The sequence below is a fragment of the Thalassophryne amazonica genome, chromosome 17 (genome assembly GCF_902500255.1).
Source record: "Thalassophryne amazonica chromosome 17, fThaAma1.1, whole genome shotgun sequence".
NCBI lineage: Eukaryota > Metazoa > Chordata > Actinopteri > Batrachoidiformes > Batrachoididae > Thalassophryne > Thalassophryne amazonica.
Window position 1 is genome coordinate 57784811 of NC_047119.1, and position 11803 is coordinate 57796613.

At 45.2% G+C, this 11803-nt stretch overlaps 1 protein-coding gene across 1 annotated transcript in view; it reads left to right on the top strand.

Annotated features, from left to right (window-relative positions):
* The window catches only part of LOC117529109 (matrix metalloproteinase-17-like), a 244201-nt gene that overhangs the window by 77137 nt on the left and 155261 nt on the right, over positions 1–11803 (top strand). Inside the window, exon 4 of the mRNA XM_034191809.1 lies at positions 5842–6128. Coding sequence (XP_034047700.1) covers positions 5842–6128 — 287 coding nt within the window. The remainder of the gene's footprint in view (positions 1–5841; positions 6129–11803) is intronic.

Sequence of the window (11803 nt, forward strand, 5' to 3'; positions counted from 1 at the left end):
TGTTTGCAGGAGAACCGGTCGTTTTTGCGGAAGCTGTGCAAGACGGCGCTCCTTTTCATCTGAGACCGCTGCAACGTGTTGAGTGAGAGGTGGAGGTGGCATTCCCACCATTGTTACTGGGTGTTCACACACCCACCCTTTGACTGTCTTTTGCTTTCTGCCAGCAGTACCAGATCCGACACGCCGAGAAGGTGGCCACCTGGGGACTCCGGGACTTGGCGGCTCCAGTATTCCTCGGGTTCAGGTGGCGGTGGAAATCGTGTGGTTCCGGTTCGTTTCCAGACGGGCGTCTCCTATCGTCGAGCCTGCCCACACGACACCTTTATTAATTGACTGTTGCAAATTCTGAATCTGCTGTGTTTGGTTGTGACATTCACAACAGTAAAGTGTTATAATTTGACTCCTTCCATTGTCCGTTCATTTACGCCCCCTGTTGTGGGTCTGTGTCACTACACTTTCCCAACATCCAGACTGTCTTTGATCATCCTGGAGCTGATCAATGGGTGAGCCTTTGCCATTCTGGTTATTCTTCTATCCATTTTTATGGTTGTTTTCTGTTTTCTTCCACGCGTCTCTGGTTTTTTTGTCCATTTTAAAGCATTGGAGATCATTGTAGATGAACAGCCTATAATGTTTTGCAACTGCGTATACGTTTTCCCCTCTCCAATCAACTTTTTAATCAAAGTACGCTGTTCTTCTGAACAATGTCTTGAACGTCCCATTTTCCTCAGGCTTTCAAAGAGAAAAGCATGTTCAACAGGTGCTGGCTTCATCCATAAATAGGGGACACCTGATTCACACCTGTTTTTTCCACAAAATTGACAAACTCACTGACTGAATGTCACACTACTATTATTGTAAACACCCCCTTTTCTACTTTTTTTTAACTAATAGCCCAATTTCATAGCCTTAAGAGTGTGCATATCATGAATGCTTGGTCTTGTTGGATTTGTGAGAATCTACTGAATCTACTGGTACCTTGTTTCCCATGTAACAATAAGAAATATACTCAAAACCTGGATTAATATTTTTAGTCACATAGCACTACTATTATTCTGAACACTACTGTGTATATATGTATATATGTGTGTGTGTGTATATATATATATATATATATATGTGTGTGTGTGTGTGTGTGTGTGTAGTAGGCTATTAGAATAGCAAATGATTAAAGATGGGAATTGTTTTAGTGACAGAAAATAAAACTAAAAATAAACATTTATGATGAAACACAACAACCCATTAAAATTGATGCCAGTTTTACTTAATAATAACCTATATTATAACAGCCAAGTGTCCACTTATTTCCATTGTGGTCCATTTAAAAATCAAATGACAAAATAGGTGTAATAATAATAAATATAATAATAATAATAGTAGTAATAATAATAATAGTGTGTATATGATAACAAGAACCTACACAATTTATAAATATATTAAGACAGTAAATTAACATTAAAAATTACATAATGAACAGGAAATAAAAGGGTTGAGTTCCTCCTCTAAAATGTTGAGGTCTAAGGTAATTTCTTAATTTATTACCACCTTTGAAAAATGTCAGCTACATATTTCATAAAGACTACCCAATCTAGAGCTCATGAATCCTCACGGGCAACACACTAGTAACAATAATAATACAAATGAAGCTAATCAGTGAGTTTAAGAAGCCACACAATCAAGCTTAACAAAACCTATCTTGAAACTTAACTTGCCTTAAAAACTAAGGAGAATGGGAGATTTTCTTGTTATCAAAAAACGACTGTTTCTCTCTCTCTGATTTCATTTATTTTCAATGGAGCTTTATTGACAATGTAAACATATATGTTTACATTGTCAAATGAAGTGTTACATAGCGCAAAACAACCAAAAATAAAAATTAAGAAGATGTACGAGGTCTATTAGAAAAGTATCCGACCTTATTATTTTTTTCAAAAACCATATGGATTTGAATCACGTGTGATTACATCAGACATGCTTGAACCCTCGTGGGCTTGCGAGAGTTTTTTCACACCTGTCGGTTACGTCATTCGCCTGTGGGCAGTCTTTGAGTGAGGAGTCGCGCACCCGCTCGTCGATTTTTTTCATTGTTTAGGAATGGCTCAGAGACTGCTGCTTTGTTTGATAAAATTTTTTTCAAAACTGTAAGGCACAACTGAGTGGACACCATTTGATAAATTCAGCTGGTTTTCGTTGAAAATTTTAACGGCTGATGACAGATTTTGGTCTGGTAGTGTCGCATTAAGGACGGCCCACGGTGCCTGACGGCGATCTGCGCTTTGAGGCGGCAGCGTCTCGCCGTTTCAAGTTGAAAACTTCCACATTTCAGGCTCTGTTCACCCAGTAAGTCATCAGAGAACAGAGAACTTTCAGAAGAAGTCGGCATGAGGACTTTATTCGGACATTCCACTGTTAAAGGTCATTTTGTAACGAAAGAACGTGCGGGCAGAGTCGCATGTCGGGCCGCAACCAACCGCGGGGGGTCGCGACAGGAAAAACACCTCCGTTGGAAACCTTAACGGGCAAGTTGGAACATGCCCAAGCTGTTAAACAATTTCTCAGTTACTCACTTGTTGAAAGCCATCAAAAGCCGCCTGAATTTTACAAATGGTTTTCAACACGGAGGTGTTTTTCCTGTTGCGGCGCACACAGATTTGCGGCGGCGTCACGGAAACGACTCGAAACGGAAACGTTCTTTCATTACAAAATGTCCTTTAACAGTGGAATGTCCGCATAAAGTCCTCATGCCGGCCTCTTCTGAATCTTCTCTGTTCTCTCACGACGTCTTGGGTCAACAGAGCCTTAAATTAGGATGATTTCAGATCGAAACAGCCAGACGACGTCGCCTGGGAGCTCTGCGCGACGTCCCGCTCCGTGGGAAGTCCTTAAAGCCACAGAAACACCCCATAATCTCTCATCAGCCGTTAAACTTTTCACCGAAAACCAGCTGAATTTCTCGAATAGTGTCCACTCAGATATCCCTCACAGGTCCAGAAAAAAGTTTGATAAAGCAACGCGCGCCGTCTCAAGCAGTGTCTCAAACAAAGGAATTCAGCCGAGAGGGCTGAACCACATCTCACTCAAGGCCTGCCCACAGGGAAATGACGTCACTGACACGCGTGAAAAAACTCACGCATGCGCACGAGGGTTCAAGTATGATTGGTGTAATCGCATGTCATTCAAATCCATATAGTTTTTTTTTTTTTTTACAAAACTGCCGGTTAGTTTTATAAGATACCTCGTACATACAGTTAACAATATTCTACAGTAAATAAATGTCTAAACAGGAGATGTGGGATTGAAATAATAGTAAAAAGTAGCTGAGTTCCCTGTTCTACACATGGGCAATAGAGAAATATTTAGCCATGTCACTGTATATTTCATGTCACTTTAGTTAAGGTGTAGTAAGTTGTGTTGCATTGTGTGTATGTTGTCATCATTCATTTTCATCGAGCAGTTTGTGACATTCATGAGACGCAAGTGAATGATGAATAAAAGGTGATAGCATGTCATATCACTGCAGTACTCTGGGATATATAATGTTATTCGTGTGACCCTGAGGTGCACAAATGCAAAGTCCATCAGTGTGACCAACTCAGGAGCAACCTTCATATAGCTGACTGTGTGAGAAGCATGGTGTCTCCAGATTTAGCCCAACCACTTTCAGTCACTGTCCCTGCTACTTCTTGGGAGGCATAACTGCAAATACGCATTTAACTCGCACACGGTGCACGCTGGCATGTTCGGATTGTAATTAAAGTGCACCCCAGGAAGCTGCTACTATGTACTAAGTGTAATGCTTGCTACCAGACCTGTGTACCATGTGAACTGTGAAAATAAGGGCTCCAGTGAGCAGTGTGTGTGTGTGTGTGTGTGTGTGTGTGTGTGTGTGTGTGTGTGTGTGTGTGTGTGTGTGTGTGTGTGTGTGTGTGTATTCACACGTGTATGCTTTCAACCTAAGGGCCCCAGTGACCTCCCCCTTGGTGCTCCCAGTCACCATAACAAGTTTGGTGTGGATTGCTTAATTACTGTGGCTGTGCATAGTGAACACACGCACGCACACACACACGGTCAACTTTATACATTAGATTGTGCTTTCGGTGTAAAATATACTATCCTATAAAAATGTGTTATAGATTAAAATAAATAATCAGCTATGGTGCTAACAGCAAAATCATCAATATCACTTTCAAAGATGAAATAGTCTAAAAGTCACTTTTTCCCATTTCCTACAATTGTTTGTCATCATTAAGCTCACGTCTGGCTCTTAACATGTCAGACTTTAACTTTATCATCATGTCCTTGTTGAGGACGCAGAGTTATTTTTTTAATTGTATGTGCAAAATACTTTCCGGAACCAGTCTGTGAAGTTTGTGGTCAAATCTGAAGTTAAAGTGAGATGATGTAGTTTCCACTGCCATCTACTGGTAAGGTTTCCCATATACTATATCTACTATATCTACTTGTAAGGTTTCCCATATCCTATACCCTGTAATTGTGTTATCAAAAAGAATGCTGGTCGGATCATACGGGAAAATCCATGTTAACTTCAATTGCATGTATGTGCAGTTTAAACAGTGTTTGTCCAGGGTGTGAGGGGTCTACCGAGATATTACCAGCTTGCTTCCTGATCCTGGACCGGTTTAAATCTTGGATGGAAGGCAGACTGGCTCCAATGATTTTTTTTTTTTTTTCTACAGACCTGACATTTTGTTGAAGTCTGTGCCTGTCATGTTTGGAGGCAGCAGGAAACCAAACAGAGATGAAGATGCTCAAGACACACTGGATGATGGATGTGTAAAAGATGATGAGCAGTTTCTGGTGCAGTTGTCCATATAGAGAGAGAAGAGCAGTGTGGAGAGCAGACACCCCTGAGGGACGCCAGTGCTGATTGTCCGTGTGTTGGATGTGATGCTCCCCAGCCTCACCCGCTGTGTCCTGTCAGTCAGGAAGTTGGAGATCCACTGACAGGTGGGAGCTGGCATAAAGAGGTTGTAGAGTTTTTGCTGGAGAACGTCAGGGATGATGCTGTTGAACACCGAGCTGAAGTCCACGAACAGGATCCTCATGTACATCCCTGCAGAGTTCAGGTGCTGCAAGATGTAATGCAGACGCATATTGACTGCATCCTTAACTGACCTGTTTGCCTGGTAGGCAAACTGCAGGGGTCCAGAAGGGGTCCTGTGAGGTCCTTCAGGTGGCTCAACACCAGCCATTCAAAAGACTTCCATAGGATGGTGGGCCGGTCGTCATTTAGTCCTGTTATGGAGGGTTTCTTTGGGACTGGGATAATAGTGGAGCATATAAAGCAGGAGGGGACCTCACACAGCTCCAGAGATCTGTTGAAAATCCAGGTCAAGATAGGAGCCAGTCGATCAGCACATGCTCTCAGACATGGAGACACCATCAGGTCCTGGAGCCTTCTTGGTCTTTTGTCTGCAAAACTGCTGGCACACTGCATCTTCACAGATCGTTAGTGTGGGTGGGGTTGCAGAGGGCAGAGGGGAGGGGGGGAAGAGGTGTCCAGGGAAGCAGGTTTTTCATTGTTGTTGGGGTGGGTGAGTGGTGTGTGAGGACCTCTTTCAAATCTTGCATAAAACATGTTCAGCCTCTCAACCAGTCCGGGATTCTCCACAAGTTGGGGGATGGTCTCCTGTAGTTGGTGGCATGTTGAAGATCTCTTCACACTGTTTGGTTGTAATTTGAAACCTCAACACTAGATGGCATGAAACTCTATCATTCCAATTTAAAATGCCTAAAAATGGGTGCAGGGCTTTAAAAGTCATGCCAACTCTGATTCTTGATCTGCTCCAGCTATATATATTTCTTCATTTCCTCTCTCAGAGTGAGGACCTTCCCAAAGGATTCTGCTTTGCTGGGCAGAGACACTGTTCGGGCCCTGATGTACTATGCTCTGAAGGTCTGGAGCGACATTGCACCGCTTAACTTCCATGAGGTGGCAGGAAGTGACGCAGACATTCAGATTGACTTCACAAAGGCGGACCACAATGACGGCTATCCCTTTGACGGGCCGGGAGGCACAGTGGCGCACGCCTTCTTCCCCGGCGAGAGGTTCACAGCTGGAGATACACACTTCGATGATGACGAGGCCTGGACCTTCAGATCACCAGGTGAGAGGTTGTTGCATGTTCATGTGTTGTCATGCCTTCATGCTCATCATCTCATGAAAATTCAAGGCATTTTTGAGGGTTGTACAGTATTGCTATTTTTAAATACATTTAGGTACATAAATAGCCGGCACAATCCAAAACACACTTACTTGAAACAACTGCTTTTTTTCACTTATGTTATGTCACTTTCATAACTGACCAGGTTTTGGGTATAAAAGCACATGTTCCTTACCTACCTCTGTTTTTGTGTGGTTTGGGTTTTTGTTTTGTTCATTACCCGAGGCCATCCAAAATGGCCATCGGGTATTGTGAAGACTTTTTGTCCGCCCGTCTGTCTGTGCTCAGTCTGTGCTCAGAAATTCACAGGGAACAATCTTGGGACACAGACCTTGGACCTTGGATGGCTAACTTTGATGTATTTTAAGAGAATAAAACATCACATTGTTTCAGTCTGATCCGTATGTTTTTGAGTGACGTGGGTGACAGCCAATCAGAATAGAGTTGCACCGTGACATCAGTCGCTGGTCTCTTCAAAACTGCTTTATATACATGTTTCTCATATATTATGTAAAAGCTAGCGAGAAATAAACACTTCTGAAACTGAAAAGCCTGTTTTTGGAACCTAATAACACATCTGAATGTATTTACAAGACATTTTGCCAAGGTTAGCATGGTGATGTCACAGACTGGTGTAGGTACTTGCTAAAAGCTTTGTTTCCGGTATATTATAGAAAAGCTAGAAATAAGTATGTCCTTGCCGTGTCCTTGCCTCAAGTGGAGAAGTTTAAGTATCTCGGGGTCTTGTTCACGAGAGAGGGACGGATGGAGCGTGAGATTGACAGACGGATCTGTGCAGCATCTGCAGTGATGCGGTCGCTGTATCGGACCGTCATGGTGAAGAGAGAGCTGAGCAGGGGGGCTAAGCTCTCGATTTACCAATCGATCTACGTTCTGACCCTCACCTATGGTCATGAGATTTGGCTCATGACCAAAAGAACAAGATCGCGAGTACAAGCGGTCGAGATGAGTTTCCTCCATAGGGTGGTTGGGCGCTCCCTTAGAGATAGGGTGAGGAGCTCGGTCACTTGGGAGGAGCTCACAGTCGAGCCGCTGCTCCTCCGCATTGAAAGGAGCCAGCTGAGGTGGCTCAGGCATCTTTCTCAGATGCCCCCTGGTCGCCTTGCTGGAGAGGTGTTCCAGGCACATCCCATTGGGCCCTGACAGTACCCCCGCCCCCACAGCCGACCCCCGACAGCCCAGGGGAGGCAGGGTGAGCCGCATGAAAGGCCCGGATGAGACCAGGGTCCAAAACAAACCAGGAGGGAACCCACGACCGCTCCTCGGGGCCATAACTCTCCCAATCAACCAGATACTGGACGCCGCACGCCTGCAACGGCAAGAGGCCAAGAGGCGGCGCATGGCGAAAACAGGACCACCATCCACGTACCGACTGGCGGACTGCCAGGAGGGCACAATGTACTAGACCGGACAGGCTAGACCTGACTGACGTGAAAAGTGGGATGGGCGTGCATGGACCAGGGCAGGTGGAGATGTACAAAAACAGGATTAATGACTTTAGACACCGGGAAGGGACCAACGAACCGGGGAGTCAGTTTCCTAGGAACCCCCCAAAGGGTCAAGTGGCGCGTGGACAACCATACCTTCTGCCCGAGAGTGTACGGCGGCGCGTCAGACCTTCTACAATCCGCGGCAATCTTATAGGCTGTGGAAGAACATAATAGAGTGTGCCTAGCCCGCTCCCAGGTTCGTTGGCAATGGAGGATGAGACTAAGGGCCGAGGGAACTGATGAGCTGTTGTTAACAGAGGGAAAAACTGAAGGTTGATGACCAAAAACAACCTGGAACGGGGAGTAACCGGAGGAAGCCGAAGGCAAACTATTGTGCGCGAATTCTATCCAAGGGAGTTGCGATGACCATGATGCTGGGAAGCGAGGATGCAGAGACCCTTTTCCAATTCTTGGTTAAATCGCTCCGTCTGCCCATTGGCCTGTGGATGGTAGCCCGAGGTTAGACTTGATGTGACCCCGAGAAGGTGGCAGAATTCCCTCCAGAAATGGGACACAAACTGTGGACCCCAGTCAGATATTACATCCTGTGGTAACCCATGTAATTTGAAATATGTAACAGCATGACCTCCACCGTCTCCTTAGTGGACCGGAGGCATGGCAACGGGATAAAATGGACCATTTTGGACAAGCGATTGACTGCTGTTAGAATCACGGTGTTACCCTTTGAGGGTGGAAGACCAGTAACAAAGTCTAAGGTGATGTGCGACCATGGACGTGTAGGAACCTGTAATGGTAATAGGGCATCCGCAGGTGGACGGTTGGTGGACTTCTGTGTAGCACAAACTTGACAGGCATTTACATATTCCGCCACATCCCTAGTAAGTCCCGCCCACCAAAACCGCTGTCGTATCACTGAGATTGTTTTCTTGTTTCCCAGATAGCAGAACAACCGGCTATCGTGACACCATCAAATTACATCTCCCCTAAGCATAGTGGGAACATAAAGATGACCAGGCGGACAACCCGCAGGAGTAGATTCCTTAACCAATGCTGATTTTACCCTTGACTCCATGTCCCGTGTAAGCGCGGACACAAAGCTCGGGTAGAATGGTGTCTGGATCGGCGGGCGCTTCATCCGAGATGGGATAAGGCATCAGGTTTTCCGTTTTTTGAGCCTGGTCGATAGGATAGTGAAAAACTGAACCGACTAAAAAAAAAATTGCCCACCTGACCTGATGGGAATTAAGACGTTTGGCCGACCGAAGGTACTCGAGGTTCTTGTGGTCGGAATAGACAATGAACGGAATCTGTGCCCCCTCCAACCAGTGCCGCCACTCCTCTAAGGCCACTTTAACTGCCAACACTTCGCGGTCGCCGATGCCATAATTCTGTTCCGGAGCGTCTTAATAAAAGGGACACCACATTGAGGTGGCCACTTTAATTATTTGCACCTGCACCTGTGTGGATCACTCCTCCCACACCACCCCCAAAAAAATGATTTGCAGACACAAAACCCATCCATAACCAGACCAGCTACAACTGAACCACAGGTTCCTGGACTGTCACCTCTGCAGTTCTTCTTGCTGGCTTTATTTCTTCTGCGGCTTTACAGTCATTTTGACACCATGGTCCAACTTTTAACTTTGTGATCGTCCGTTATTGTCTGCATGCTGGCATTCTGCATAAATGCTCATCTTGAGTGCTGATGTGGAGAACAATAAAATAAAAACCAGCGGTATAGTTAGTGAATATCACTGGGTTGATATAAATAATACATAAAAGGGGATGCAATACAGAACCCCACGGTTAAATAACCCTGGTTAAATAAAATGTCATTCACAGGATTCAAACCTGTAAGCTCTGATTACCAGATGGAAACTTTACCACTGCACTATCATCACTGGCCTGTAATCAGTGCAGAAAAATGCCTGAAATCAACAAATGAACGAGGTGCACTGTGTGCTGCCACTGCAGCCAGGAGCAAAGGTGAAAGATGTTTTATATATTTCCACGTGAGGACAGCAGGCAGAGACGCGCCTCACGGAGGAATGTTGTAAGTTCATGTCCTTCCAAACATGAAATGTGTTCTCAAGCTGGGACATCCAGGAGCAGAGATCTTTACAGCCACGGCTATGAGCAGACATGCCCCCCCCCCCCGTCCGTTCAGTGCCCAGACCAATGTGTCACTCTGTGTTATGTCATCATTCATTTTCATTATTTGTTATGTAATTGTGTATGTAGGTATTGTCGTAATTATTGATATACCTGTCCTGGTGGTGGTTTCTGTGTTTGTAATGTGTGCACTAAGCTGTCATCCACCTGTCAGTGTGCTGCAATCAGTTGACAGGTCCCTCCCCGTGCTGTGTGCGATCAGACCTTGCTGTCCAGCCCCCTTGTGATCAGATCTGTACATACATATACTCAACAAAAATATAAACGCAACACTTTTGGTTTTGCTCCCATTTTGTATGAGATGAACTCAAAGATCTAAAACTTTTTCCACATACACAATATCACCATTTCCCTCAAATATTGTTCACAAACCAGTCTAAATCTGTGATAGTGAGCACTTCTCCTTTGCTGAGATAATCCATCCCACCTCACAGGTGTGCCATATCAAGATTCTGATTAGACACCATGATTAGTGCACAGGTGTGCCTTAGACTGCCCACAATAAAAGGCCACTCTGAAAGGTGCAGTTTTGTTTTACTGGGGGGGATACCAGTCAGTATCTGGTGTGACCGCCATTTGCCTCATGCAGTGCAACACATCTCATTCGCATAGAGTTGATCAGGTTGTCAATTGTGGCCTGTGGGATGTTGGTCCACTCCTCTTCAATGGCTGTGCGAAGTTGCTGGATATTGGCAGGAACTGGTACACGCTGTTGTATACGCCGGTCCAGAGCATTCCAAACATGCTCAATGGGTGACATGTCCGGTGAGTATGCCGGCCATGCAAGAACTGGGACATTTTCAGCTTCCAAGAATTGTGTACAGATCCTTGCAACATGGGGCCGTGCATTATCCTGCTGCAACATGGTGATGTTCTTGGATGTATGGCACAACAATGGGCCTCAGGATCTCGTCACGGTATCTCTGTGTATTCAAAATGCAATCAATAAAATGCACCTGTGTTCTTCGTCCATAACAGACACCTGCCCATACCATAACCCCACCGCCACCATGGGCCACTCAATCCACAACATTGACATCAGAAAACTGCTCACCCACACGACGCCACACACGCTGTCTGCCATCTGTCCTGAACAGTGTGAACCGGGATTCATCCGTGAAGAGAACACCTCTCCAACGTGCCAAACGCCAGCGAATGTGAGCATTTGCCCACTCAAGTCGGTTACGACGACGAACTGGAGTCAGGTCGAGACCCCGATGAGGACGACGAGCATGCAGATGAGCTTCCCTGAGACGGTTTCTGACAGTTTGTGCAGAAATTCTTTGGTTATGCAAACCGATTGTTTCAGCAGCTGTCTGAGTGGCTGGTCTCAGACGATCTTGGAGGTGAACATGCTGGATGTGGAGGTCCTGGGCTGGTGTGGTTACACGTGGTCTGTGGTTGTGAGGCTGGTTGGATGTACTGCCAAATTCTCTGAAACGCCTTTGGAGACGGCTTATGGTAGAAAAATGTTTTTTTTTTTTTTTTTTGATGATTAATAAATTGATAAAATAAAAATTGATAAAGATGCATGTAATTGGTCAAAAATTTTCTGATGCCACGATATGTACACTAAGCTTGCGTGCTGTCATGTCCCCAATAAACATTAGACGTCTTATGGATGTTCTATGGACTCTACAAACGCAATATAGACATGAGCTGCATGTCAATAAGACGTCTAATGTTTAGTGGGTCCCCTTGGATTTTACGTGCGGGCTAGAAATAGTAGGAGAGCGTTTTAGCAAAAATTTGTGTTTTTTGCGTGGCTCCCGGCTGTACTAATGAGGGATACAGAAGAAATAATGTTAGCTATCATGCGCTACCACTGAAAAATAAGGAAAGGCTCGGGCTGCGGGTAAGCGCAATGAAACTGATGGACCTACCTGTTATGAGCTTCTCCAAAGCAGTGGCAGCACCAAGGGGGGGCTTGGGGGGCTTAAGCTCCCCCAATAATGAGCCAAGCCCCCCCCCCCC